General features: G+C 53.0%; 9 protein-coding genes across 9 annotated transcripts; 3 read left to right on the forward strand and 6 right to left on the reverse strand.

Annotated features, from left to right (window-relative positions):
• Positions 1-162: 162 nt before the first annotated feature.
• A1O1_02354 (uncharacterized protein) lies at positions 163-1,576 on the reverse strand (the record flags this gene model as incomplete). The annotated part of the gene is made up of 4 exons (XM_007723265.1): positions 163-1,000; positions 1,065-1,300; positions 1,349-1,423; positions 1,478-1,576. The coding sequence occupies 4 exons, from the start codon at positions 1,574-1,576 to the stop codon at positions 163-165; spliced, it is 1,248 nt and encodes a 415-aa protein (XP_007721455.1).
• Positions 1,577-3,055: 1,479 nt separating this feature from the next.
• A1O1_02355 (uncharacterized protein) lies at positions 3,056-4,863 on the reverse strand (the record flags this gene model as incomplete). The annotated part of the gene is made up of 2 exons (XM_007723266.1): positions 3,056-4,619; positions 4,679-4,863. 2 exons carry the CDS (start codon positions 4,861-4,863, stop codon positions 3,056-3,058), a joined length of 1,749 nt encoding a protein of 582 aa, XP_007721456.1.
• Positions 4,864-8,301: 3,438 nt separating this feature from the next.
• Positions 8,302-9,111, reverse strand: A1O1_02356 (uncharacterized protein; the record flags this gene model as incomplete). Its single annotated transcript, XM_007723267.1, has 2 exons — positions 8,302-8,821; positions 8,885-9,111. The coding sequence occupies 2 exons, from the start codon at positions 9,109-9,111 to the stop codon at positions 8,302-8,304; spliced, it is 747 nt and encodes a 248-aa protein (XP_007721457.1).
• Positions 9,112-10,961: 1,850 nt separating this feature from the next.
• On the forward strand, positions 10,962-12,761 carry A1O1_02357 (amino-acid permease inda1; the record flags this gene model as incomplete). Its single annotated transcript, XM_007723268.1, has 2 exons — positions 10,962-11,211; positions 11,272-12,761. 2 exons carry the CDS (start codon positions 10,962-10,964, stop codon positions 12,759-12,761), a joined length of 1,740 nt encoding a protein of 579 aa, XP_007721458.1.
• A 1,150-nt stretch (positions 12,762-13,911) lies between these two features.
• Positions 13,912-14,355, forward strand: A1O1_02358 (uncharacterized protein; the record flags this gene model as incomplete). The annotated part of the gene is made up of 1 exon (XM_007723269.1): positions 13,912-14,355. One exon carries the CDS (start codon positions 13,912-13,914, stop codon positions 14,353-14,355), a length of 444 nt encoding a protein of 147 aa, XP_007721459.1.
• A 132-nt stretch (positions 14,356-14,487) lies between these two features.
• On the reverse strand, positions 14,488-15,489 carry A1O1_02359 (nicotinate-nucleotide diphosphorylase (carboxylating); the record flags this gene model as incomplete). Its single annotated transcript, XM_007723270.1, has 2 exons — positions 14,488-14,564; positions 14,619-15,489. The coding sequence occupies 2 exons, from the start codon at positions 15,487-15,489 to the stop codon at positions 14,488-14,490; spliced, it is 948 nt and encodes a 315-aa protein (XP_007721460.1).
• Positions 15,490-15,886: 397 nt separating this feature from the next.
• On the reverse strand, positions 15,887-17,050 carry A1O1_02360 (uncharacterized protein; the record flags this gene model as incomplete). Its single annotated transcript, XM_007723271.1, has 2 exons — positions 15,887-16,930; positions 17,000-17,050. 2 exons carry the CDS (start codon positions 17,048-17,050, stop codon positions 15,887-15,889), a joined length of 1,095 nt encoding a protein of 364 aa, XP_007721461.1.
• A 1,193-nt stretch (positions 17,051-18,243) lies between these two features.
• Positions 18,244-20,152, forward strand: A1O1_02361 (serine/threonine protein kinase; the record flags this gene model as incomplete). The annotated part of the gene is made up of 3 exons (XM_007723272.1): positions 18,244-19,185; positions 19,269-19,436; positions 19,562-20,152. 3 exons carry the CDS (start codon positions 18,244-18,246, stop codon positions 20,150-20,152), a joined length of 1,701 nt encoding a protein of 566 aa, XP_007721462.1.
• A 942-nt stretch (positions 20,153-21,094) lies between these two features.
• Positions 21,095-24,628, reverse strand: A1O1_02362 (DNA-directed RNA polymerase III subunit RPC2; the record flags this gene model as incomplete). The annotated part of the gene is made up of 1 exon (XM_007723273.1): positions 21,095-24,628. The coding sequence occupies one exon, from the start codon at positions 24,626-24,628 to the stop codon at positions 21,095-21,097; it is 3,534 nt and encodes a 1,177-aa protein (XP_007721463.1).
• Positions 24,629-27,343: the final 2,715 nt, after the last annotated feature.

Consider the following 27,343-nt stretch of genomic DNA (forward strand, 5'->3'; position numbering starts at 1 on the left):
GAAAGCCGACCCATCAACCACCGGGCGATGAGGTGCTGGACTGGACCGCTAACCTCACTCAACCCAATAACACAACATGCTTGCTACCTATGCATCCCACAATAACGCTGTGCATATAATGTGCTTTTCAACATCGATGGCTGTTCTTTTCGTTGTCGGCCTCTAGTACTTCGGCCGGCTGGGGATCATAGCCAGTTGCTCCTTAACCTTGCCGTCCAATCCCAGCAACTTATGGACCCATTCAAGGATGATGGGGAAACTGAAAGGCTCGCCCATGTGTTTGGTGCCCTTGATCATTCTGGCCACTTTCGGCTGGCCATTCTCAAGGGCCACGAACATGTCGTCGATCGGGAAGATTTCGTCGTGGGTGCCGTTGACCAACAATACCGTGGTGCAGGGCTTCGCCAGCGTGCCGTCGTTGAGTAGCGAGAACTTGGGCGCCTCTTGAATGAACGACTCGAGATCCTCATAGCCAAACTTATATGCCAACGTATTGGACAGATCGAATGGGTATTCCAGTTGGTTCGCGTGTTCCAGCCACTCCCGGTCGAACATGTGATGCGCACCACCCCCCAGACTGATGGTCGCCAACAATCGATCCTTGTGTGTATGTGCCAGTCGCAGAGCATAGTAGCCACCGGTCGAGAAGCCCCAGGCAACGATCTTCTTGCTGTCAATGGCTTTCTGCGACTCTATCCAATCCAGGACGCTGGACCATTGCCGGTCAGGACTTGTGGGGTCTTGTTTCAAAGCAGGAGAGTCGCCAGTGCCGGGAATCTCCACGACAATAGATGCCACCCCTTTGCTGAGCCATCCTGGTTGCCAAACTGCAAGTTCTGTGCGGTACCCGTCAAGGCCGGTGATGATCATCACGCAGGGAACGGGGTTCGCTTCCGAGGCATTGGGAGGGAGGAGGAAGTTGACGGGAACGACTTCGCCCTCGCCCTTGATCCGGTGTGTGTGAGGGATTCGGACTTCTTTGATCGGGTGCTCCATCAAGCTACCCAGATTTCATGTCAGTGGCCAATTCCACTTGGGCAGGGGAGGTCTCCTGAGACACTCACCCGGTTCCTTTGTAAAAGATCTCCACGCCTTTCTTCCATGCATATTTCTGCTTCTCCGACCGAGGGGCAGGGAACCGAGAGATTCGGTAGACGGCACTGCTGCGCAGGTAGTATTCCGAGGCTTTCTCTTTCTCGCCCGCAGCCTCTGCTTCTTCGGCGATCTTGGTGAGTTCCTCGGCTTTGGGAAAGTACATTTGTGCATATTCGTCCCAGTCGTATGGTTCTTTGAATCCTTTCTGTGGATGATCAGCACGGCCCTGAACCCGGAACCATAATCGACGCACCTTGATGATCGCCTGCACGACAGGCTCAAAATCCTTGACGTAGCCAAACATGAATGGGTATACACCCATTTCGCACTGGTCCCATGGTGAGCAACCGCATGCTCACTCGGTCGGAGTCTGTTCACATACAAATCTTCTCCATTTTGTTTCCCACAGTTTCTCGTAAGACTGGTGGTGGATCGCGGGTTTCGTGATCGCGTCTTTGATGTAGTACTTTTCCGTGGCCATGATGATGTTTTGGTATTGGGCGGAACTGCTGGACGAAGGGCTGGCTATGTTGACACCAAGGATGAGATGCTATGCTCAGGACGTGCTGCTATTGACGTGGAGCAGCTTCAAATTATGGTCTGATGCTGCGAAGCCGAGGGGGGTTTACGTAGTTGTTGTACGAAGCACCAGGAACAGGGGCTCCTTAGGCTTCGGTCTTCAGTAATTGTGGCACTGCAAAAGACCGAATGTTTGGTGTGAGTGGGCTTCCACCGTGGTGGAGAAGTGATAGAGGATCTCCTCGTGGCCTTCCGGGCCCTAAAATGAGGAATTAATCAAATCGTGAGGAGGGAGACCGCCCCCCAGTCCACACACTGCAGGAGCGCCGGATCTGTCCAGTGTCCAGCGCAGCGAAATTGGTGTGGGATGGGCAGGAGCAGACGACTTGAAGTGCACCAGACCATGACGGTGGGGATGGCATCCGAATTCATACCTCTCCCGAGCATCTACCTCCCGCTCACTAAGCGGCATTCTTCTTGCCGGGGGCTGTTAGGGCGCGGGTGTGCTGCTATAATTGGGCTTAGGGAACTAACGAGCCTAGCTGCGGAAGATCAGGCATACGCGTTGGGGGTGAGGTGAGGGGTTAGTAGGCCCCAGGACCTTAGGTAGCACGTTAGGTAGGTAGGTACGGTAGGTAAGGTAGTAGGTAGAGTATCAAGCCACTAGCACTAGTAGGGCTATGAGGCTAGGGGCTAAGGGGCTGCTACACAACGAGGCTAGGGCTCCTAAGGCTAAGGAAGCTCCCTAGAAAGGAGGCCTGGGGGCTAAAGCTCAATCCTTAGCCCCTTGCTTCTCCTGGCGCCCGGGCTGTGAGGACTTGACGCCTGACTGTATGACTCTCGACCAGCGACTCAGGCAACCGAGATCCGATGCCACTGCAGCTGACTCCAGCATCGAAGTATGGTGGTGCTGACGGTGACAACCAACAATAGCGACCCGGTGTGAGGCCGACTGTCGCTCTCGTCCTTCGCCGCGATGTCGTTGAGACCTGTCACTACACGTCTTTACCTCATTGTCCTCCCTAGGTTCTGGCGGCGCAGACACAATCTTGTGCGACGCTGACCTTATGCCCCGGTTTGCGCAAGAGTTTCCATCCTCGAGCATACAGGCCACCATGCATGAGGAGCGGTAGTCAAGATGTCCGACACGATTCGTGGGAATGCCGGGAAGGTGCCATCCATATCAAAGCAATGCAAGCACTAGTCGGAGGTGATACTGGGAGCACCAAGTGCATCACTCCCGACAGCGCAATGTTGAACAATGACCTCGGCACCACAAGTCCGGATCAATCCCCGCCTTTTGCCTCCCTAGACATCGCAAGGGATCCTTGTGGCAAGAAACTCTGCGTATGATCGGGGTAGAAATGTCAAGAAAATGTGCAACCATTCATCATGTACAGTCGTTACAGTCGTAATCATGTGTGGGGTATTCTGTGCGGCGTCAAGCCTGCAAACGAGTCGGACTGGACCGTGAGATCCAGATATATTTGGCTGCGTTGCCGCCACGTCCGAGTCGGTAGACCATAGGTGGGATCGCAGACACTGTTGCGGCATCGCCTTTGAGTATCGACTTGAGATGCATCTTGGCCCGGTTCGTAAACGGGTGTTCGGGCCCAAAGGCGTCCCGACAGATGTTGACCACATACTGCATCGTCTCATTGGCTTCATCTTTGCGGCCGAGTTTGTGCGAAATCTCTGCCATGCCTCTTAGACATCGCACGTAAATCTCCCGCTCCTCCAACCTAGACAGCGCCTCCGCCCGTTCGAGCGCGACCTTGAGAGCCTGAAGAGCCTGCGGATACTGTTCCATATGAAAGTAGGCTTCGGAAGTGGACCGCAATGCATAGCATACTTCATAACATTGCTTGCTCAAGGTTGTTTCGAAGGCATCCACCAGTTGTTGGAATCTGACAGCAGCCTCCGGGAATCGCTTTCGGTTCATGAGACCGGTAGCGAAGGTCTGTAATAAGGCAATGGTTTCGGGGTGGAAATATCCAATGCTGTCCTGGAAAAAGTCGAGCAGTCGTCGCAAAGTGGCTTCAGCCAGCCACGCCCGCGGCATTGGTGCATGGTTCATATAGTTTGCAATGAGAAAGACAGGGTGTTCTTCCGATTCGAAAACGGCTTTGGCCATGTCGGCGAGGTGTTGGAGCAGCATCAGCAAGGGCTCTTCATACCCTGTGTCGTCGTGTCGGATGATCAGGTCAAAGATGTATATCATAAAGCCGACCTGGTCGTCTTTGAGTAGGCCCTCAATCAGCGCAAAGGCTTTGTAGAAATTGTCGAACGCGCGGTCTTTCTGCCCGTTCCAGAGAAACGAATAACCATGGTACATGGAGTAGTAGAAGCGGTCGGCAAGGGCATCATCTGAGGTCGCTGTCCACGTCCCCGTGGTGTTGTGAATGGAAAGATTACGAGCGCTGAAAAGATTCATGTAATGGCTTTGCATGTTTTGGAACACGGCATCGAGGTACCGTTGGTCATCGGGCGATACGGGCGTATGAGCGACGAAGGACTCCACCGCCAGTGTCCGGAATGGAGGCATGGGCGGGAGCTCGGGTATATTGAGGGCGTCTTGTAGAGCGGCCAGTCGCTGTTCGGCAATATTGAAACCTGGAAGAGCAAAGGTAATGCCGTTGGACTTGTCCAACTCATCCATCTCTACCGGACTTCTGGATATTTCATAGTCGGAGCCGTCTCGATGGCCGTCGAACATATCGTTGTGACAGGACAGAGGTGTTCGGGCACCGGCATCTTCCGGTGACGAGAACTCTCCAGAGATATCATGCTGGCCGTCCAGGAGACTAGACGGGTCTTTGATGCCCTTGCGATTGAAGTAATGGAGGGCGTCGGCGAGAGAGACCTGTCTGCCGCGGACTAGGAAAACCTTGTCCTTGTCTTCGCCTTTCTGTTGCAACCCCTGGCGGACCAACTCAAGCATTTCATGCTCCTTCTTCTTCTTGTCGAGGCCCCATGTGTGAAGTCGGCTTTTATACATGCGCTCCCTTGAAGTTAGGTTAGTGAGGTCACGCAGAGCAAGCGACTGGACGACGAGAGTACATACGTTGGCGCAAAATCGAATTCCCTTTTCAAATACTCTGCCACATCTTTGAGAGTTCGGCCTTCTTCGAAATAGAGCTGAGTGATCAGGGGCCGGTGCCTCCGCCATTCTTCACTGTTGTAAGAATTGGACGATCGTTTCGAGACCTTCCCTTTGCGATCGACAGGCGAGGTCTCGGCCGAAGCCATGGTGATCTGAAAGGGGCGGCAATGGGGGCGCTGATTCGATTCAAAGCATTGCTATAATCAGCGTACCAAGCTCTCGACGACCCTTCCGGAGATGAAATCACTTGCGGCCGATTTGGGCCGTTGCAAACCACGGTCGCGATGTTAAAGAGGCCTTAAGATTCGCAGGTCGGTATGGCTGACGGAGTCTAGTGTTTCCCGGCGACGGGTCGTATCAGGTCCGGACCGGAAGGAAGGAGGAATCTAAAGGTGATTTTCTTGCAATAGAGTGGCGAAGAATCAGCCAGTCAGGCTGATGCAGTGGTGGTAAGAAGTGGTCGAAGGTCGAAGGTCGACGGGAGTAAGACAGTGGGAGTGGTGGGAGCGACGGAAGCTGTTCAGTCCCGCAGTTTACTCGATACGCGCAGCAGGTACCTAGGCATTTACGTATCAACTCACCCACCCACGTCTGGCCTTGCGGTATGAACAACAAGGAGAGAACTGTAGCCTGTAGCCTGAAGCCTGACGCTCTGGTTCTTTTGTGGAAGTTCTGGAAGGAAGAGAAGCGCCGGAGAACCAGCGCCATTGCCCGTGCGCAAGAAATCACGGAAAGATGGGGCAGTGGTCTTTGCTGGGGAGATAAAACCACGCCGGTCAGCGGGACGCACTGTTTCATTGGAGCCGCCAGGGAGCTGTGCCTAGAAGGGAAGCAATGCCAGGGGCGCTCTGTGGTTCTTTTTGGGTAATGATGGAGCCTGACCAGCCTAGAGAGCCCCGAGAGCCCACCCCTACTAGCCCGAAAGAATGATGATGCTCGCCTGCAGGGTTGCCCACAAAAGTACAACAATTATCACTCCAATGCGGCCCTGGTGTGAGAGCACTGGGATGGTGGGTAGGTGCGGAGTCCTCCCTATCCTCCCTCATACCTAAGGAACCTCTAGGTACCAAAAAGCACGACTGCAGAAATGCAGTCGACAGCTATAGCTAGCTGCCTACTTCCGGTAAAATGTTGCTTTTTCTCCTGCGCTCCTCCATCTGCTCAGGATCTTTTCCCTCCTTTATCGCCGCGGAAACCCAGCATCTATCCTCCCCCAGTCACTTGCTGTCTGTCCACGTAAGGTATGTCGTTCTCTGCTATATGTCCACGTCAGTTGACACTGATGCTAACCATGCAACTAGATCAAAGCCAGGTCATGTCAAACCTCAACCTTCACACCGCTATTGACATGTGTCGTTCATCATCTCAACTGACGAAGTCCAATCCAGCCCCCTAGCAGTCAAAGTTCCCCTCGCTCCCGGCCAGTGTGGCAGTGCAAGGCACTAATTGACATCCACCGAACAACTACTGTACCTTCTGTACTCTGTAGTACGATCTGGAGCTGCGGGACGAGATGGATCATGCGTCTAGAAAAACCTACCCATCACCTCCACTCGAGCAAGTCCCTCCTTGTCCTCGTCGTCGTCGTCGTCCTCCTCCTCCTCCTCGTCCGCAACTCAAATCATTGCGACAAGGCGTCCGTGGCAAGCTGCACGTTCCAGCATATCGCATTCGCCTGCACAGCTCCGCTGCTTCCGTTCCTTTTGGGAAGTGTCCCGAAAGTCTGGATTCCTTGTACGGACCCAAGACCTGTCAGTGAGGAATCGTCGCCCGCTAGCACGTCTTGTGGTCAACATACCGCAAGGACCAATGACCACGTACACATCCGCAATCCCGGACAGGAAGCAAGTGGGTTTGGTGGGGTCGTTGAATGGATGCAAACACAACTCGAAACCTCAAGGAATCCGAGTTCCTCTTAGTGGGATACAGCCGTTCAGATTCGCTCGCCATACTAAGTACGTAGTATCCCCCTAGATGGCCTAGTCGGCGGCATATGCCCTGCAATCCCTGTATGCACAAGAATACATGAAAAGGCCGAGGCTCGGTAGTCACTCCAACATGCTCTCAGCAGAGGAATAACTACCTGTATGTAGTGGGAGTTGCTAACTACCGTCTTAGGCTCCCAGTATTGCCTGGCTGCTTGTGAGAAGCACAGATGTGATAGCCCCTTTGAATCTCGGGTTGACGTGCGAAATGACAGTGTTTCCCTGCGAGTCCTGGGTGACATGCAATTGAGGCATGTTTGGCATTATGATCAGGGGCATAGGGATCAGCAAACCTCCGAAATGGAATAGATGAACGCGTGACCTTGTGTGGAGGTTCCGAGGCATCCATCATCGAGACAGCGAAATTGGATGGTAGTGAGCACCCACGAACATCCGTCAAACTGACCCTGTACGGCCGATCACAATTGTGGTTTTCCATCTATCGCCGACACACAAAACTAGCATGGCAGCCTCAAATATACGTGCCATGGCGTCTCAACGACAGCAAGTCCGGTGGCGGCACCTGGCTCTTCTGCCGATCTCTATACGAGCCCCAGGCCACTGTTGCAACATCGATCATGTAGTCACGAAGCCAGTCGGAGCAGAATCAACCGTTCTGTTGTGATCATCCGTAGACAGACCATCCCAACATGACACCAAGTCCCGCTGGTCTCGCTGCCATCCTACCTCGGAGGGAAATTTTCAACCATGGCCCTGACCGTGTTGGGATTGACATCAATAGTCCACCCTCTGCTTTCCCCATCTTGCCTGATGGGTCGTTAACTGCCAAAACGGTCAACGTTAGCGGCATATTCCGCGAACTGGTCTAGAACATTGCGGCCTCTGCCGGCTTCGCGTCAAGCCTACACCCTTTGTCCGTCATTATACCCCCAGCCAACGGTCGACCGCGTGCACAGAGTGAGTGTGACTCGATCGGAGGAGCCTGACCGCCCCCCGGGTAAGGTCATGTGCCAGGCTAAGCCAGTACGATACGCGTGAGAAGAGATGCTCGCTTCAATCGATTCCGTGGCCAAGCTGTGCATTCTCTCCATATTCCAGAGATATGTTCCAGAGATGAATCACGCTGTGGACGAAGATCCACCATGGAGAGCTCACCATTGGGTGATCGATCAGCCGCCAGTCTGCCTGGCTGGCCGGTGATGTAAACAAACTCCTTCATGTCGTGGATGTAGTTGGAGAGTTCCCTCTACCATTCACACAGCATGAAGCTTGTTGGTCACTCAATCCACTTCCTTCGAGACAAACAGTCCCGCGAGGCCTTTGAAGTCGAAGGGCGGTCGGCGATGGAATTGTCCAGTAGAGGTAATTTCGGTCGCCTGGCTGGCATAGCCTGTCAACATGCCACTGTCTCCTGGTCGCTCAGGTCTCTGCGCTTTCAACCTGCGCACCGATCATCATCGTTCAAAGGACTGTGCTCAGACGTACAATTTCCAATCATCTGGGCACAATGTAGTCAACTTAACACCTTGTGCCTAGATCATGAACCGTCCTTGAGCCACTTTAGTGTCGTGATAGTTTTGTTCCTCCTACTTTTGTGGTCGAATATGTGAGAGGCAGACTTCCGGGACCAAATAGCTCTCAGTCTTTGCTTAAGAGTCCGCTTTCAGGCACAGCGTTCGGTTTGAGAATATTCACCACTCCCTGGCCGGTCTCCTTGTATCCGTTTATATCCACGCTCTGGGCGACGGAGTTGAGCTCGGCTGCTGCAGCTGGCAGCTGAGGCTCCAGGATAGCTTGGTCCGCTACTGTCCCGACATTCTCTTCTCCATCTTTCTCCCACGGTTTCTTCCTCCGGGGAGTTTTGTCGACTTTGCTGGATCCCAGCTCTAGAACAGTGTCGGGGATTTCTTCAATGCCCGGAACAGGAATATTGCGAGTAATCAAATCCACGATGGCTGCGAAGGAAACGGGATAAGGTGGCTCGGGATCGGAAGAGGACTCTGTTGGTGGTTGAGTGGAAGAAGGCTGGGTGGCCGAGGCGTTCTGTTCGGTTGAATGCGCAGGGTGCGTCTCTGCCACGGGTAAATGATGAGGCTCGCCATGAGTCTGGAGCCACGTGGAATATGCTTCGGGGTCTATAGGGGGAAGATTGAATTTCCTAGGTCGCAGAGGGTACGCATTAGCACCAGCGTCCTCTGGCCACCACAAGTAATCTTCTCACCGGGCAAAGTAGAAGCACTGGGTTTGTAGAACCAAATCCGCCTTCTCAGCAAGTTCTTCCCGAGTAACAGGCGTCTCGGGATGGCCGAGGATAGCAGCAAGACCTGCTTGGTATTCTTGATCCGACTCAAAAGGATAGGAGTGAAGGTGACGGTGGATGGCTTCGGCCGTGGGGATAGATGTATTCGACGCTGGAGGGAATGCGTCCGTTGGAACTGTGCTAGTCATCGTCGAAACTTCAGAGTCTTGACTTAGCTTTGCCACGACAGGAGGCTATGCCAGTCAAGTCGAGGGAGCATCAACTAACAGACGTACAGCTGGTGTTGGTGCTTCAACATTGTGCCATGTCAGGTAAGACCGCGACATAGTAGGGGTTCTCGGGGTTCTATCCTATTGCGCCAATGACGTCGGACCTTGGCAAACTCTTCTTTGACGCCTCCCCGTCACGATGAATCCTTCCCATCTGACTTCCAAGGTTGATGATCCTACTAGCAGTACAGAGTTACATGTCTCGAAAGGCACTGTCCTCCTTGTGCGCCATTCGTGCTACTAGTACCTGTAAGTATTGGGACATATATCTAGGTAGGTAGGAGCAGTACACTGGAGGCGATCATCTTGCGCTTCAGGCATCCTCCTATCAAGATGGGATATTCCGTCCTGTGAAGACACTGCATATTCTGAATGATTGATACTGCATGCCGGACAACCCTTTACGGATACGTACCGGCGTGTTATCGCTACCAAGCAGCCGTCGCTTTCCTCGGCCACAGTCTCGTCTCTCATGAGCAGCTTACCCAGTCAGGTGAAGAACTACTATCGGTGCCTCGACCTCACAGAGCACCTCTGAAGAAGGTCGTCTGAAGTCTCGGCCCATACATCTCTTGGTATCTCGGATTGTGGAAAAAGACAAGACCGGAGATGGCATATCTGGCGCCATGCTACGAGCTGATACTCGTACGTAACATGTCTGCGTTAGTCGAGCTTTGACTGGGAAGGTCCAATGAACCCCTTCGAGGATGTGTCTTCCTCCAAGCGAATGCAACAGCGGGCTTGCTGCAAAGGCCGGCAGGTCCATCACTGGATGCACTCAAGTATCCAATATGGTCGAGGTGCCCCCCATACCAGATGGTTCCAAGACTGATTCGCAATTTCCGGAGGTGCAGCCACGTTGAGGGTATTGAGCCTTCTCCAAGCCTCCGTGGCCAATGTCTTCCGCTCAATTCCACTGTCCGCGCAAGGGCAACAGACGCCTGAGATGGGACCTCCCACACAAGGAAATACTTGACATGGGCAAGGCTACGCCTGGATCGCCCACCGTTACATATACCCACACTACGCTTATCGACCCCGAGGTCGATCTGGGAGATTGGCGTTACATCGATGGGCGCCACGATTAACATATCCAGGAATATACAGGCATTTGACTGGAAACTGGCAAATGACACGCAACAGAGACAAATGCCCAGCACTGTCAGGGGCTGATCCCGCTCGCTTTCCCGAAATCGGCAGGTCGAAGCCCCGGAGCGGAGACTTGGCATACTCTCCGCCCAGCCTTGGCCGCTCGGCGCCCAGGCGGAAGTTTGCCAAAGTCCATCATCATCATCAGATGGGCCATGGAACAATCGGTGTTCCTGGATGTGTGATTGCAGTCTACATTTCTCGATCATCTCTTCCTAGGATGTTGTTCGAATGGGAAGCCACCACGTAGATATCTCTCGTCAGTTGTAGGTCTCGCCCAGCCATCACGTTTGGTCCAAGCAGTGCTTTATCACCCCAGCGGAAGAGCAGCCGTGTCCTGTCTTGCCTGGCCAACCATTCATGACATTGCGATTGCGATACAGATACGACGTTACTGTTCTTGGGCAGCATGAGGATTAAGGCTTTTGGCTCCATCTTGGTTGCCTCTGAGGGTACATCGCTCGCAGATCCTAGCACGCGTCCAAAAGGTAAGCCAGCTGCCGTCATGCCACGACCATTGAACGGCTCCCCTTTGACCATATAATGCTCCTCGAATGTCTCTGAAGTCTCTCCCCACGCCCCCTTGCCTACATTCTCAACCACTTTTTCCCGTTCCTGTCATGGCTTCCAATAAGCCAGTATTCAGCGAGCCGGGTCTCGAGCCAGAGAAAACCAGCAGTACAGAAACTTCCCCAAAGGCCAGCAACTATGAAGATGGCAGACTGGAGGGAACCCAGCAATACCTTAACCTGGGCTTCTGGACCCGAATGGGCTGTACCCCAGAATCTTTCAAGCGCAGGACCACCACCGACAAAGTCAACCAGTTGAATCAGACCCTACGTTCGCGTCATATGCACATGATTGCCATTGGTAAGTTGTCACCCCTCATCCATCCGAGAGGCGTATCTGGATCCTTACACTTCCACACAGGTGGTTCAATCGGCGCTGGCCTCTTCGTCGGCACAGGCTCCGCTCTGCGAAGAGGAGGTCCCGCTTCACTACTTCTCGACTACGCCATTGTCGGAATCATGATCTTCAACGTCGTCTTCGCCCTTGGGGAACTGTGCATCATGTACCCCATCTCCGGCGGGTTCTACACGTACTCGACCCGCTTTATCGATCCGTCCTGGGGCTTTGCGATGGGATGGAATTATTGTTTCCAATGGGCGATCGTCCTACCTCTCGAAATTACGGTGGCTTCGTTCACCATCTATTTCTGGACTTCAGACGTGCATGTCGCCGTATGGATATCGATGTTCCTGGCCATCATCCTGATCATCAACGTCTTCGGAGTGCTGGGTTATGGCGAGGAAGAATTCTGGTCGAGCGCCCTCAAGCTCTCAGCCATCGTGATCTTTATGATCATCGGCCTGGTCTGTGTCTGTGGAGGCGGTCCAAGCGACGGTCTCTACAACGAATACTGGGGAGCTCGGCTGTGGCATGACCCAGGGGCATTCCGCAACGGCTTCAAGGGCTTTTGTTCTGTCTTCGTCACAGCCGCGTTTGCGTTTTCCGGTACTGAACTGGTCGGTCTCGCGGCCGCCGAGTCGAGAACGCCATTGAAGTCGCTCCCGTCGGCCGTCAAACAGGTATTTTGGCGCATCACTCTCTTCTACATCCTGGCCTTACTCTTCGTCGGTCTACTTGTACGGTCAGACGACGAGCGACTTCTGGGTGCTAACCCTTACATCGACGCACAAGCATCGCCGTTTGTATTGGCCGCTCAAGATGCGGGACTCCACGGGTTCGACTCGTTCATGAATGTCGTCATCTTGATCTCCGTCATTTCCATTGGCAACAGTGGCGTCTATGGAGGCAGTCGCACATTGACGGCCTTGGCTGAACAGGGGTATGCGCCCAAGATCTTCGCCTACGTCGATCGAGCAGGCCGTCCGACCGTCTCGACAGTGACCATCATCGCATTCGGCGCGCTGGCGTACATGGGCGTTGCAGAGTCCGGGATCGAAATCTTCGACTGGCTGCTCGCGCTGTCCGGACTAGCCGCCCTTTTCACCTGGGGCTCGATTTGCCTGGCCCACATCCGGTTCCGAGCAGCATGGCATCACCACGGGCGCAGTCTTGACGAGATCCCCTTCAAAGCCATCGGCGGCGTCTACGGCTCATACACGGGCTTGGTCCTCATTGTTCTGGTGCTGATTGCCCAGTTTTACGTGGCTATCTGGCCTCCTGGCGGCGGGACCAATGACGCGGAGGGGTTCTTCAAGGCATACCTCGCCCTGCCGGTCGTCATGTTCTTCTGGCTCTGTGGGTATCTGTGGAAGAGACAGGGGTGGTTGAAACTCGATCAGATCGACCTTGACACGGGACGTAGAGAGATTGACTGGGTGGCTCATCATGCTCTGATGGAGAAGAGGAAGAACGCGAGTTTGCCGATGAGAATCGTTTACTTTATGTTCTAGAATCCGGCTGGGTGGGAGATGCTGATCCGCAACAAGAGGGTAGGAGTGGAAGTCCAGACGTGTGAGATGACCGAAGGTTTCCGGGGGTGATTGTGTGAGCAAGAGAGGATAGTTATACATCAGTATATACGGACCTCAGGGTGGAGAGGAGGTGCAATCGCAGCAATATCTCTCGTCTTTCGGGGCACGGGCTCATTAAATGATACCGGCTGCTTCTTCACAACTATCTGGCGATTTCGCATCAGCAGAGCGCGTACAAACTGGTCAATGGAGGACCCTGCTTCCGTGTACGTACTAGCAGTAGTTTCATTACCTCCAGCCAGCTCATAGAGTTTTCGGCGGTCTCCTACACAGCAAATCTACTGTGTAGTCGTTGCCTTTAAGCGGTGCTCCAAAGTTCCCCCGGCCACCTTTTACACACGAGACACAGAGATCGTAGAACGCGCTCGCCAAGGTGCAATAGAATGCAAGACAATCGAGGCCAGGAGGAACAATTCGGACATGCAAATCAGGTCGAGACACGAACCTTTAACAATTTCTTTCTGGCTGGACAAACCATAAGGTAATGTAACGTGTCTGGTTTCTTTGACAGGCCTAAAATGGGCATCTATACATGGTGAGGCCGTTCCAATTATAAAATTGGTATTTGGTAACTTATACTAGAGAATTGATTCCTGGACCGTGAATGACGTTTACAAGATTGTTTGTACCACAGTACGACACAAGGAGGTCCGAAACCTTGGTAGTACTACCTGAGGTGGTCGGACTCCGACACTATCACACTCCATTTCTTCTCTTCTGTCTCGAGCAGACAACAAACGACTGAGGTCTAGTAGATCCCGACCAAGCTCAGAATCCAGGTCGGACTACTATTCGGGACCGGCTAGACACCAGGGAGCGCATTCCTCTCTGCAATAGTCCGGAACTCATAAGGTCGTCCGCTTCATCTACAGTCAGATCGAACAAATCACGAAAAGGCTTCACAGCAAGATTCGATCAACACGCTTATACAAATCATTCTGGTACCTCTGAAAGAGTCATTCCATTCGTCTTGTATTGACTTGCTGCCGGTATACGAACACAGAGACCGACCATCTCTCAGAACAGAGGCTATACTATCCTCTCTCTGATAACTTTTCAGCATTTCAAAATGGCCCAAGTCCCCCCAGTGACGCCAGGGAGAATCTGCCTGAGCCTGGTGGCCTTGAGCACTTCCATCTCATGCTACATTGCCGACTGGAACGACACGCACGTAAAGAACCCAAACTGGCCACCACATGCACGCTTCCACAACGGTCAGACCATGTCGATGGGTCTGAGCCTGGGTCTGTTGACCGCCTATTTCACCTGGCGACCTGTGCGTGACATAAGAGTGGCAAAGGATTCCATCACCACAGCGGCGCTCGTGGGCACATTGTACTGGGCGACGGGCGTTTCGGCGATTTTGTACCCCGGGACGAAATGGGTTGATCCGGAGTTCGGGGAGGGCGCGCCGCAGAGGGGGGTGTTTCTTGCGCATGCAGCCCTGGTTTGGATTGGACGGTGGCTAGAGCTGCGAAGGCTGGATGCTGCGGGAAAGACTAAATCTGGGTAAGGTTAAGGAGAGAGAAGGGGTACCCAGGGGTATTTGATGCCGCTGAGGCAAAGCCATTCGGTTGCGGAGACAATAGCGTGGCATGAGCCGGACTGACTGAGAGGTAGAGAGGCAGAGGACAGAGGAGGCCAGTTAATGGTCGATCTTCAATGAGAAGTCGACATGCGATACACCTTGGTGAACAGCACTGGTGGAGATGATATCGATATCTGGAGGTGAAAAGTTCAGCGGAGAGACCAAATCCAAGGAAAAGCATGGCTTACCGTTATTGATGTACCCCTTGACATTCTGCTCTGTAAGCCCACCGCTACTCTCCAGCAGGACTTGTCGCTTGCCACGCCAGCGGTCTTTCAGACTTCTTGCGGCAACTTTCAGACCTTCGCCATCGAAGTTGTCCAGCATCACCACATCAGCGCCGGCTTCGATGGCCTCGTCTGCCTCCGCCTCGCTCTGGACTTCGACTTCGATCTTCAGAGCAAAGCCCCCGACTGCTCGCGCCGCCTTGACGGCGTTGGTGATACTGCCTTTCGCCCAGATGTGGTTGTCTTTCAGCATGATCATGCTGCTCAGATCGTGTCGGTGACCATCGATACCTCCGACCAACATGCCGTATTTCTCAACCAGTCTGAACCCCGGAGTGGTCTTTCTCGTTCCAGCCAGCACGCCTTTGTAGCCTGCTCCTCGCACCAGCTCCAGCATTGTCCGGCTCTTGGTCGCCACGCCGCTGCATCTCGACAAGGTATTTAACGCTACTCTCTCCCCTAGCAGAAGTTTGCGCGTCGGACCCCTCACAGTGGCCACGGAAATCTTCCCGCCTGACTTTGCAGGATCCAGGTATGTTCCTTCGTTGTAATGCCATTCAACGGTGCAGTCGAGCTGGCGGAATACTTCGTCGAAGAAGGGTACTCCGGCAAGGACGCCAGCAGATTTGCACAGCAATTGGGCGGAGCGTGGGTCGGAGCCTACGACAAAGCCGCCATAGTCAAACGAAGGAGTGTCTTCTGCGAGCCAGCTGGTGATGTCTGTCGTGAAATGCGAGGGGAGCAGGTCGGCGAGACTTCCATGGGAGAGACTGGCGTCGGTGGGCAGGGGAAGGTCGGCGGCCGAAGGAGCGCCGTTCATCGTAGAGGACATTTTGGTGTGTTGTACAATGCAGTGCAGTGGGTTGTGCAAAGTGAGAAGAAAGATGCGAGATGTAGTGAACAGTGCTCATCAAGAGGATTCCATCCCAAATAAAAGCGACTCCGACTCCTCCCGCTGATTGAACTTATTCGTCCCGAATCGGAGGAGTTCAACCCCGCGAGCCCGCAATAATGATAAAGACTCGGAGAGGAGACGATGAGGTTCGCTAGACCTTCCTCAACCAATTCTACATACAGATTGCTGTTTACGCTTCTTCAATGAAAGTTGTTTATCAAAGCATGGCATAGCATGGCATGGAGAAGATGCTGTTCGCACCCTCAAGCTATTGCAAGTGCTCGTCCCGGTGGACACGACGCCATCTCTGGTCAATTCGCTAAGAGAACAGATTCTACACCGTCGCCTTCTCCTTTTCAAACTCGGCCCGATCAACCACGCACACGGCCTTCCCCTGCATCTTGCCCGAATGAGCGAGTTCCACCATCTTCGTCACCTCCTCCAGACCGTAGAAGACATTGGTTTTGACCTTGATATCGTACCTTGCCACATCATCCAGCATCTGCTGGCTGTATTCCTGTCCTGCGATCAATGTGCCCTTGATTCGGATGTCGCGGAAGACGAGTTCTTGAAAAGCAACGCAAACGCGGTCTGGCTGCGCGGTCTGCACCATAGTGCCATGCATCCGCGTCACAGCGCAGGCCGTATCGGCTGCGGTTTCGTGGTCGCTGACATTGATGGCAGCGTGAACTCCCAATCCGTCTGTCAGTGCTTTGACATCCTTGACGACTTTCTCTTTGCCGTCTCTGGCGTCAAGAACATGCTGGGCACCGGCTTGCTTGCATAGCTCTAGTGCTTCGTCTCGAGCGTCGATCGCAATCACGTTAATGTCCTTGGCCAGCGCGAACTGTATTCCGAGATGGCCTAACCCACCACCGGCGCCGACAATGGCCAGCCAGTCGCCTTGCTTGACCTCGCTGACGATCAGGGCTCGGTAGATGGTACAACCCGCGCAGGCGAGAGGGGCGGCACTGGCGTAGCTGACTTTGTCTGGGATGTGGCAGCTAGTTCTGCAGTCGACAACGTGATACTCTGCGAAAGCTCCGTCGACCATGACACCAATGTGGCCTTCGATGTTCTCGCAGTACTGATGCCAGTCGTTCGGCCCCTTGCAATTGTAGCATCTCCCGCACGCGTTCTTGGGAACACCAGACATGACTCTGTCGCCCACTTTGAAATTGGTTACCTTGGAACCTACTGCCTTGACGACACCTGTCCCCTCATGTGACGCGATACAGGGTAGCTTTGTGGGAAATTTGCCCTCCGCGACCATCGAATCCGTGTGGCAGAGAGATGCGACGACGGTCTTGAGCAGGATTTCATAGTCGCCGAGTTGCGTCGGAGTAGGGATTTTGTGGATTTTATACGGCTTGTTGAACTACAATGGCTGTCTTAGCTGCGTGGTCTGCCTAGTTTGATATCTTTCAGACGAGGGAGATGCCCATACCTCTACGACTTGCACGGCGAGCATTTCTTTGGGGATTCCATCGATAGCCATCTTGAACGAGACAATGCGAGTTGAGCTGAGGCAAGATAGTCGCGGCCAAGACCTAGGGTACGGGTTCTTGCTGATCTCCACGGGATCAATGTGTAGGGTGATGTTGGGAGAAGAGAAATCAAAGAGGTATTGATGGACGGAAAGGTGGGAGGCCTGAAGAGATAACCGTGGAGATGCTCAAGGTCATGATGTAGGTCTGCAGTCCGCACTCCAGCAACCGCCACCTCTCCACCTGGTTTTTCGTGTTGACTCATGCATATTCTACCAACATTGAATCTATATAGTACAATTGCCTGTCCCTCCCGTATCCGTGGATATGATGCTTGAGACATATCTGAAGCCCGGTCAGACCATCATTCCGGAACTACCCCGGAAACTACGAGATTGGCATTGATTGAGCCCAGTACAACACCAGACATTTGGCAGATCCCCAGATTTGGACCCTCACGCGCGCCTGAACAGTGCCAACGTACCAGGTACCCGGGTCCCACGATCTGTTACACAATTCAAGTTCTGATATCTCTTCACCCAGAGATGGAGCGGTGCTCGGCTAACCTTCCTCCAGGAAAAGATCACGTGTCAAGATTGTCATACGCTAGTCCATATGCGGCTGGTCTCTATTCTTTGATCCAACGACATTGACCAACAACGTGTTACTCGACCTCGACCTCGACCTCGAACTCATCTTCCTTTGTACTTCCGATCTCAATGCATGCAAAGTGCTAGTGTCGCACAGTAATGTGATTGCACCAGTGTCTTCGGCCATTTGCACAGAAGGCTGTACGCACGTATGCCTTATGGCTCTCAGACACTACCCCCCAGGTAAGATGGTTGTCATAATACTCACGAAGATCGCAGTCCTGGGGAACCATAAAAACTCCACAATGCCGTTGCTACTCGCATATATCGCGCAGACTTCTTTCTTCCACGTTATTGCCGTGTTGTTTGCGTTCAGGAGTTAGGTAACCTCTTTGTTTGTCGATCCCCGCGAGATGATGCTTTCGGAAATCCTTTAAGGAGGAAATCCTCCCCTGAACTTCCTCTCATGGTCTGTCTTTCATGCCGTTAGACGCTCTTGGGGCAGATTCACTCTTGTTTGCCTGCTAAACCACTCCCTTCTTGACCACTCCTCCCGCTATTAATTTTGCATTTTTACCTTGCCTATCAACCTTTACTGCTTACTGCTGGGTAAGATGCCTCCGGTTGGTTCTGGGCATTTACAAGTGCCTCACTTTACCAAAGACGACTATTGGGTCGACTACGATCCAGATAATTACAATCTGCGAGAACCTGGAACAGACCTTGACCGACAATGGTACTATTCCAGGATACACCGGGGCGCGTTTGGCGGCAAAGTGGAGAACCAGGCGTTCATGCTACGACGTCTCAATCTTGAACGAAATCGCGACGAAGACGACGAATGGGGTCCTGTCCGACTTCTGGGTGCAGGGACATATGGCCGCGTTGGGCTATGGGAGAAGCGAAATGCGAAAAACATCCCCGTAGACGAATTGGCCCTCAAAGAATCCGTCTACGACGAGGCGCATCCACCTACCCACGATCCAGAAGTCTCCGACATAAAAAACAAACCTCGGCTTCTGCGAGAAGCTACGATCCAGTCTGATCTCAACTGGAAAGATGATCGCGTTGCTCCACACCTGCGGAAGTACAAGTTCATTTCGGACCACAGGGCGGATGAGCAGGGACGATACCGATTCTATCTGGAATTCTGCCGACACGGTGACCTTGACCATCTGAGGCGGCTTTATCGTGCTTGGAATCATCATCTTCCGGAAGTCTTTGTCTGGCACGTATTTCACCGGCTAGCAGTTGCGTGTGAGGCGCTGCGTAGCGGGCCCAACTTTGACAGTCTAGCCATGGATGACAGATATTTCGACGATTATGACCAAGATGTGAAAGACCAGGGCATAGTTTGCCTCCACCTCGACATGAAGCCCGGGAATGTCCTGCTCGGATACGAACCCTTCGCGCCGTATCCGCCGGATGAGCCTGAGATTCATGACTTGCCCGAACCCCTCCTTTCCGACTACGGCATGTCAGATTACACTAGCATCAGCGACATGAGGAATCCTTTCAGCTACTGGTGGCGAGGCACCAGAGCATACAAGGCCACGGTAAGTACCCCAGCTGCAGGCCATCCCACCCCGGTCATTTACTTTCCCATCCTTGAGCATTTATCAGCTAACAGCGACATTAGGAACAATTATTCTACGGCGCACACTGGAAGAGTCCGCCCAATGGAGCGATCACTTGGATCCACGACGAGAAAGGCAGACGACTCGACTACAAGCACGCAAGGGCAATGCAGCGCAAATGGAACTACAAGAACCCTGCCGGCGACATATCCTTTGACCACTCTCTGAATGTAAGTCCTACAAGGCCCGAGCCCACATGAATTGCGCCTCTGGAACATACCTCATCAAGTTGTTTCCACCTCCCCAATCAAATTTTTTCTGATTTTTCCTGTTGACTTAACTGACTCTACTGCAGATCTACGGCGCCGGAGCGACCATGTATGCCGTCACCACACTGAGCAGAGACCGCCGGCTCATCCGCGTCCGTGCCAAGCATTACAGCAAGTACCGACAGAATGGAAACCACCAGGTCTCCAAAGTGCGCACCAAGCTTCCCGGCGTGTACAGCAGTCGCCTACGACACCTGATCCACCGCTGCATCGACCCCGACCCAGCGAACCGCCCGAGCCAGGTGGAACTGATGGATGCCACCCTCAGAGGCCTGCGACTAGCGGAACGTCGAGTCAGACGCGCCCGCGCGGAAGCCCATGCCGCTGCTGGAGGAGATGTCAACGTAACACCCCCGCCCTTGCCGGAAGAGAAGCTCTACTATCGTGACCACGAAATCAACGATCTACCCTTGGGCGATGCCCCGTTTCACGCGCAGGCCGATGACTTCGAATACCTGGTTCGCGACCAGTTCGTGAACCCGGACATCCCACGTCTCAAGCTCCCCAAGACCAAATATGGCAGGTTCCCGGAGGATTGGAACCGGCCGGCAGGAAATTGGCGGACCTTGTATTCCGAAACTAACAGGGAGAATGTCTGGTTCAAGCCCGTGAACTGATTTCTACAAGAACGGTGAACGTCGTGTCGTGTTTGTGCCCTGCGTCAAAAAGCGTTACAGGGCCGAGGGAATGGAGCTCTGGCCCGAGCCTTATGGAATCCCCTCACATTCAGAGGCCCCCACTCCTCAGTCGTTCTCTCACGATGAAGCGACGCCAATGCTGCCCAGAAAGAGAAGAGGATCATCAGGGGCCAGAATACCACCCATTCCGGGAGCAGCATCTAGTAGGATGGCCCAGAATCTCTTTCATGAGCCGATTCACACCAGGGGCTCTTTCCAATGGACGGTGCGTGTTTGCGTTTCTGAGGCCAGGGTACTAGGAAGATGTGGAAAGGGTACTTTCGTTTATGATTCGTTCCGTGAGCAGGTGTTGTTGGCTGTTGATATCACATGTTCCATCCATTTATCATTTGTACAAAGCTTGGGTTTGAGACTCTTTTGACTTGTTTTGAAGACTGTTTGATTTGTATTTAGAGATATAATTGTATATTATTCTTTCAATCGTAGCTATGAATATTGCTGGGTACCTGCTTGACTGGCTGTGTCTACCAGACCACGTTTAGTACCTACCTAGTTGTATATTTGACAATAATGTCTTATTTACCGATAATTGATAGTAACTCCTCTTTTGACGCGGCAACATACATCGATGGCGGCCGGTGTTCGGTAATGACAACGAGATCATCGTAAGGTATCTCTACCATGTCTGTAGAGGATAGAAACAATTCCACTTATCGCTATACTATGCTATGCCATGATTTCCATGCTATGCAACGTCGTACGAAGCCATGCCTATGTCGTTCAAGACCGATTTGTACAGTATCTGGTCGTGTCGCTCATGACTTGTCAATTGATTATACATACATCCTTCTCGCCCAGAAAGCAGCGTCATCAGACCCCTAGACACCACAATGCAGACGAACTTCGATGGATGCCCGCGGATCATGCTCTTCTCGACCCGTCGGCAGGAAACTCGTCCGAGACGATCAACCTCGTATTCACGTTCATACTGCCCAGCTCGTTGAGCAACAGCTTGAACGCATACGGCAAAGTCATTCGGACAACGTTGGACCCTGGTTCCCCGGCCGTGCTGCACCGCTGGCACCAGCGCCCAAAGGCCATGAAGCCGCAAGACTCGCAGACATCGACTTCATGCTTGTCGCTGGACAGCATCAATCGCTCACGAAGCAACTGAGACGCGCCGTACGCGATGAGACAGTCTCGCTCCATTTCTCCTAATCGCAAACCACCGTCTCTCGATCGTCCTTCTGTCGGCTGGCGGGTAAGGATGGCTCGAGGACCCCGAGACCGACTGTGCATTTTGTCTTGGACCATGTGCTTGAGCTTCTGGTAATAGATAGGGCCCATGAAGACATACGCGGGGAGCGGCTCGCCGGTGGTGCCGGATGTGAGGTAGTCCTTGCCGTCATAACTGTAGCCGGCCTCGAGAAGCGCTCGAGACAAGTCTTCAAGTTTACTGCCTCCGAACGCAGTGCCGTATTCGAACTTCCCCTTCACTATGCCGGCTTTGCCGGCCACCAGTTCCAGCATCTTGCCGACCGTCATACGCGATGGGAAACCATGCGGGTTCATGATGATGTCGGGCGTGATGCCACGGTCGGAGAAAGGCATGTCCACTTGCTCGGCGATGATCCCCACAACACCCTTCTGTCCGTGTCGAGACGAAAATTTGTCACCGACCTCTGGAAGCCGGGTTTGTCGGGTTTGGATCTTGATGAGCTGGTTGCCTGATTCCACCTCGGACACCATCACTTTGTCGATATAACTGTGATCGTAAAGTCGGTACTTCTGGGCTTGTGGGATCAGCGATGCCCCTAGACTGTTTGACCCTGCATCTGACAGGCCGGAGGAGTTGGAGTTCTCGGGGATGTACTTGTTGACGTAGACTTCGCCTTGACTAACTTTAGCACCCACGGAGGCAATGCCGTCTTCGTCAAGCAAGGCATGTGCTTTGATGGGAACCCCATTCTCCATTGTAGGGCCCTCGATGGTGTCCTTGCTGCCGTTGGCATAAAGCTTCAGGCTGACTGGATATTTGCGTAGCGCTTGGCAACGGCCATAGCCACGATCCACCGATGCTTTGTTGAGAACAAGAGCGTCTTCAATATCGTAGCCACTGTAGGACATGACGGCTACTGTGGCATTCTGGCCAGCAGGAAGTTTGTCGTACTTGACCAATTCAATAGTTCTGGTCGTCACGAGAGGCTTTTGTGGGTACACCATCAGGTAGAGCAACGTGTCAATGCGCAGGAATTGGTTGTTGGCGATGAACCCAATAGCTTGCTTACCCATAGCGCACTGGTACGTATTTCGAGGTGACTGGTTGTGATGAGGGTAGGGGATCAACCCAGCAACGGCGCCGAGGATTGTAAAGGGTTCAATCTCAAGGTGAGTGGTGGTGGCGTTGATGTTGGACTCGTACAATGCAATGTTGCTGTCGTTCTCCTCGTTGACATCCAAGTATTCAACCAGTCCACGGGCCAAAAAGTCGTCGAAATCCATGGATCCCTGCCGTAAAGACTTCAGGTACCGCTTAGTGACCTTAGACTTCTTGTCTTCGACGATAATGAGTGGGCGACATATTCGTCCCTCATCGGTCGCGACGTGGATCGTGCTGTGATGGTGGTTTATGAAGATGGAGACAAACTCAGATATCCGTCCGGATCTGCGCAGACGTCGGAACGAGGTCAAAAACTGGGAAGGGTGTCTCGTGGTAGCCACAGGAGTTCCGTTCAGGAGGACAAGATATGACCCTGGAGCGTAGAGTTCTGACCCTCCAACGGTGGCCACATCTTCAGCCCCAAGCATGAAGATCAAACGCTTAATTGGATCTTCCTCATCATCGGTTGTGATATGTGTCATGAGGGCAAGATTTTTGACCAAACCACAAGCCTCACCTTCGGGTGTGTCGGCAGGACAAAGCATACCAAAGGACGAAGGCTGCAGCGCTCTGGGACCACTGACTTTTCGAGTCTTTTCGAATTGACTCGAGATCCGTGTCATCATACCAAGGGAAGCAATGAAACTCAATCGACTCAATAAATGAGTGACACCTGCTCGGTCCATCCTGAATCGCTTGAGATTCCAGTTACCAGTCGCGATAGCCCTGTTCATTCCCTGAGTAATGTGGTTCGCATGGCCCATCATGACCGTACAGGGATCCGCCATCTCGGTTCTATTCGGTTTGCGCAAAACCTTGTCCATGTTCATCTTGATGTCGTAATTGTACTTCTTAAACAAGTCTTCGAACAGCAGGGACAGCAACTGACCAGCCAATTCCAACCGCTTGTTGCCGACGTAATCTCTGTCATCGACAAGCGCCGGGTTTTGCTTGGCCATGAGGACCCTGCGAGCCATATGCGCGACGTAGATTGCCTTTGGTCTGAAGTTCAAGTTTTCGATCGGGACATGAGCAATAAAGACATTGCTGACGGCCTCCAAAGCCTCCTGGACGTAATTTCGACGTGATTGCCCAAACGGTGTGGGCTTCCGAGTGATCTTGATCCTAGCGCCGAGATAGTCCAGTGCCTGTTGTTGTGTGTGAATCCCAAGCTTGATGGTCTCTTCAAAGTTGATCGCAAAGTCGTCCTGCAGAGTCATATCCTTCCCTGCCACAATAGCCATCATATCCATATCTGATGTCACACCCATCGCTTTCAGCAGAATACAAATGGGCACGTCTTCGTTCAAAATGTTATGCCGCATGTACAGCATGTCTTTCTTCAGGACAATATAACTCTTGGATTTTCTGGCGTGCGTAGAGCTGGTGACTGAGGCCGTGATCAACTCCTTCTTCGCGTCGGCTTCCACGATGATTCGATTCTTGCTCAGCTGTTCCTGGACCAAGATGACCTTCTCTGTTCCATTAACGATGAAATACCCGCCAGGGTCCAAAGGACATTCATCCATTGCACACATTTCGGCTTCCGACTTGTTTGCCAGAACGCATTTGGAGCTTCTCAGCATGATAGGCAGGCGGCCAATGGGCATCCCTTTTCGTCGATATGCCACCTTCGATTTCGTGTATCTGATGTCCACAAGGATGGGTGCCGCATAAGTCATGTCACGCAGCCGACATTCGTTGGGCGTGACTGTGGATTCCTCCTTCGAATCTCTGAAATCGCCCATGTGCTCATCATACCTCCGAGGCTTGCCAACATAGATGTTTTCATATTTGATGTAGAAGTCTGGATCGATGTCGCTGGTGATGACCGGCTCGGCGTCAATGATCTTCTTCAATTCGACCTCGACGAAGTGGTTGAAGGAGTCAATATGCTGTTTAACAAGTCCTTTGACTTTGAGGAAGGCTGGTAGCAAATTCCATTTGTCCCGAGCGGTATCGATCGGATCTGTGAGAGATTTGTCGTAGTAGAATGGTTCCAGAGCTGCATCGAAGCTGTCTGTATGGTGATATGGTTTGCGGCCATGTTTTTCGCCCTTGCCATCCTCCTTCATATTTCGACCTGGCACGGTCGTGGAATCGTCCACAGCACCTTCTTTAGTGCCGGCCTTGCGAGAGACCGACTTCTGCAGTTAGCAAATTAGCCCCAGAGACACAGGTTCAGCAAAATGTTGCAAGAGTATTGACGCACCTTTGTCACTGCATTTCGAGACGCCTGCTGAGGTGCGGCGACAGAGCCGTCGACTTTCTTCTTCGGCGGCATCGGGACTGTTTATTGGAGGGGAGGAAGGGTGCTCAGGGAAGGGAGGAAGATCAGACTGAGCCTCATTCGGGCTGCATGGTTTGATGCTGGAATTCCGCAAGTAACAGTAGGTGAGAATCTCTTTCTGCTCTACCAGTCGATGTCCAAAACCACATCCGCAGCGAGGTGGGCGACGCAAATCCGCACTCTGCTACTGTAGTGGATGTCATAAAAATTCTGCCGCAGCCAGTCACCGCCATCGCCGGATTTAGGCAGGCGGTGAGGCATCACACCATATAAAGCAGGTTTGGCGAGACGGTGCTTAGTCATCCACTCTTCTGCGCAGGCACAGCAGGTTCGCAGTTGGTCTGGAACCGGCAATCTGTTATTACTCTCTTCCAGCCCCTGAACTAGGTAGACAGGAAACACTAGGTACGTGAGACCATCTACCTCGAGATTCCTTCTGCGTGGACAAGTCACGATAAGCACCCGCCGTCTGAAAGCTGAATCTGACAGACTGCAAACGCACACAGGACGCTATTCCACGACGGCGCGAACCGGTGGGCCTAGACACTCTCGAAACACTGGTGCCCGAAAAGCCTACCGTACCTGGAATCTCTAGGTGTTCGGAAAGTCGCGACTTCAGGAACGCACAAACACAGAGAATGAAAGATGGACCAGTAAGTACGAATAAGGGCAAAAGCTTGCTCTGCAAACTCCTTGCACCATCATCACAGCAAGGCCAGTTCAGCAGGCGAAATGTTCGATGGGCTCTCTTCATGCAGGGGGCTTTGCAGGACCGCCAGCGGGCGCTGTGTGTAACCTCCTGTCCTATCCCGAGCGAGGTTGGGTCCATGACCCCGACCTGGCTTCAAGCCTAATTCGGCCCTAGTTCGACAGGAGGTGGGAGCTCCTCGTCCGTCGAGTAACGGGCAAAAGGCCAGGCCCCTCCATTGAATGTGGCTGGCGTCCTAAATAATGACGGATACACATGAGGCAAGAAGCTACTGTACCAGAGTACTCTGTAGCTGTCACCGAGTATCGATGGCGAGGGTTGCTCACGTCGAAGTAGGCAGGACTGTGACGCCCTTCCACTGCTGAAGGAAACAAAGCAAGAGGGGCAGGGGTGGGACGCAGGGTCGAACTCGGGCGACATCATTTTGCATCAACTCCGTTCCCTGTCCAGGATTGTCGCCGTGGACGCTCTTCGGCACAAAAGCAAGACGCAGGTTTCTGGCCACAGCTAATCTGGCATGTTGAGTCGACTGGGATTCTCAGCCGATGCAGGTGAAAGCCTCGGTGTCCAATACACGATCACTCCCTCAGGGACTGCATCACGAGTCGTATACTCGTGTCGGGAACAGTGATGTCTCTTTCCCACGAGGTCCCTGTCCCATGTGCTATGCGTCCCGTCCGTCTCGGGTGCCAAACTTGTCGGAAAAGTGAAAGCCCGGCCCATGGTTGATGTCTCAACGATCCCTGCCGGGCCGTGGGGTTTGCTGTCGTTTGATTTCGCTCGGACGGGGTGACCTGGGGGTCTGGGATTCAGGGATCTGTATTGGATGGCGCCATGCAGATCGAAAAGCAGACCGCCCGGGCATCATCTTTATCGTGGCCGAATGTCAAAAGACTGCAACCCTTACGGTCGTGATTGCCACGGCAGGAAATACTTTACTGAGGCTTGACAAGCTATTCGAAAGGAACCACAGTCCTTGTGCCCAAGAGCGGACCCCTTATTCCGTCTATCTTGACCGCCTTTTGCCTGCGCGTGTGGCTTCTTGTGGGATTGGGGGAGCCCACCGATACCCGGCATGGCTTTTCCCCACATCCTGCGAGATTGAAGAGGCATTCGTCCGACCAGGCCACGGCTAGAGGGGTCGAATGCGAACCCATCGAAACGGATCGAGTGATGTCGCGATGCGCGCAGTAAGGGATCTTCGTCTGCTGGCCCAACTCATGTTGTATTTTGCCATCGAGATATGAGCCGCGACCTTACAGGCGCAGGCGAGTGGCACCGAACATATCGAAAGCCTTCAAGTCGCCCATGAGACATTGCGTTATTGCAGTTCGCCTTTCCTCTCTCCGTGGGCCTGCTGTTGAAGGGGGCAAGAACTGGTCCGTCACCATTATCACCGAGAGCCCACCAAGAATTGCGCAAAACCCATCCACTCGCAATCTCCAACCACAACTACTGGCTAAAGGGACTTGTGGTTAGTATAATTCAGGGGTGGTGTGGTGTCAACTACGTACTAATTGACCAGCCTCACAATGCGGGTGCTTCCAGGTATCGCTCATTTGTGCAGCCAGCTGAAGAGGAGAGCACCTCATGTATCTTTACTCTCTATATGTCTCCATCCACAGCCTACGTACGTTGTGCTGTGCTCTGCATTGGTCTGCCCAGGCCTATATGAAGTCCGTTAGTTGTGTTAAACAACGAACACAATCTGTGGACATTATCATGCAGTGGTGTGCCATGTTATGATACAAATGTTGCCAACCACGGCAATCCCTAATCCATATCAGGCCT

This window comes from Capronia coronata (genome assembly GCF_000585585.1).
Source record: "Capronia coronata CBS 617.96 chromosome Unknown acBCG-supercont1.2, whole genome shotgun sequence".
Lineage (NCBI taxonomy): Eukaryota > Fungi > Ascomycota > Eurotiomycetes > Chaetothyriales > Herpotrichiellaceae > Capronia > Capronia coronata.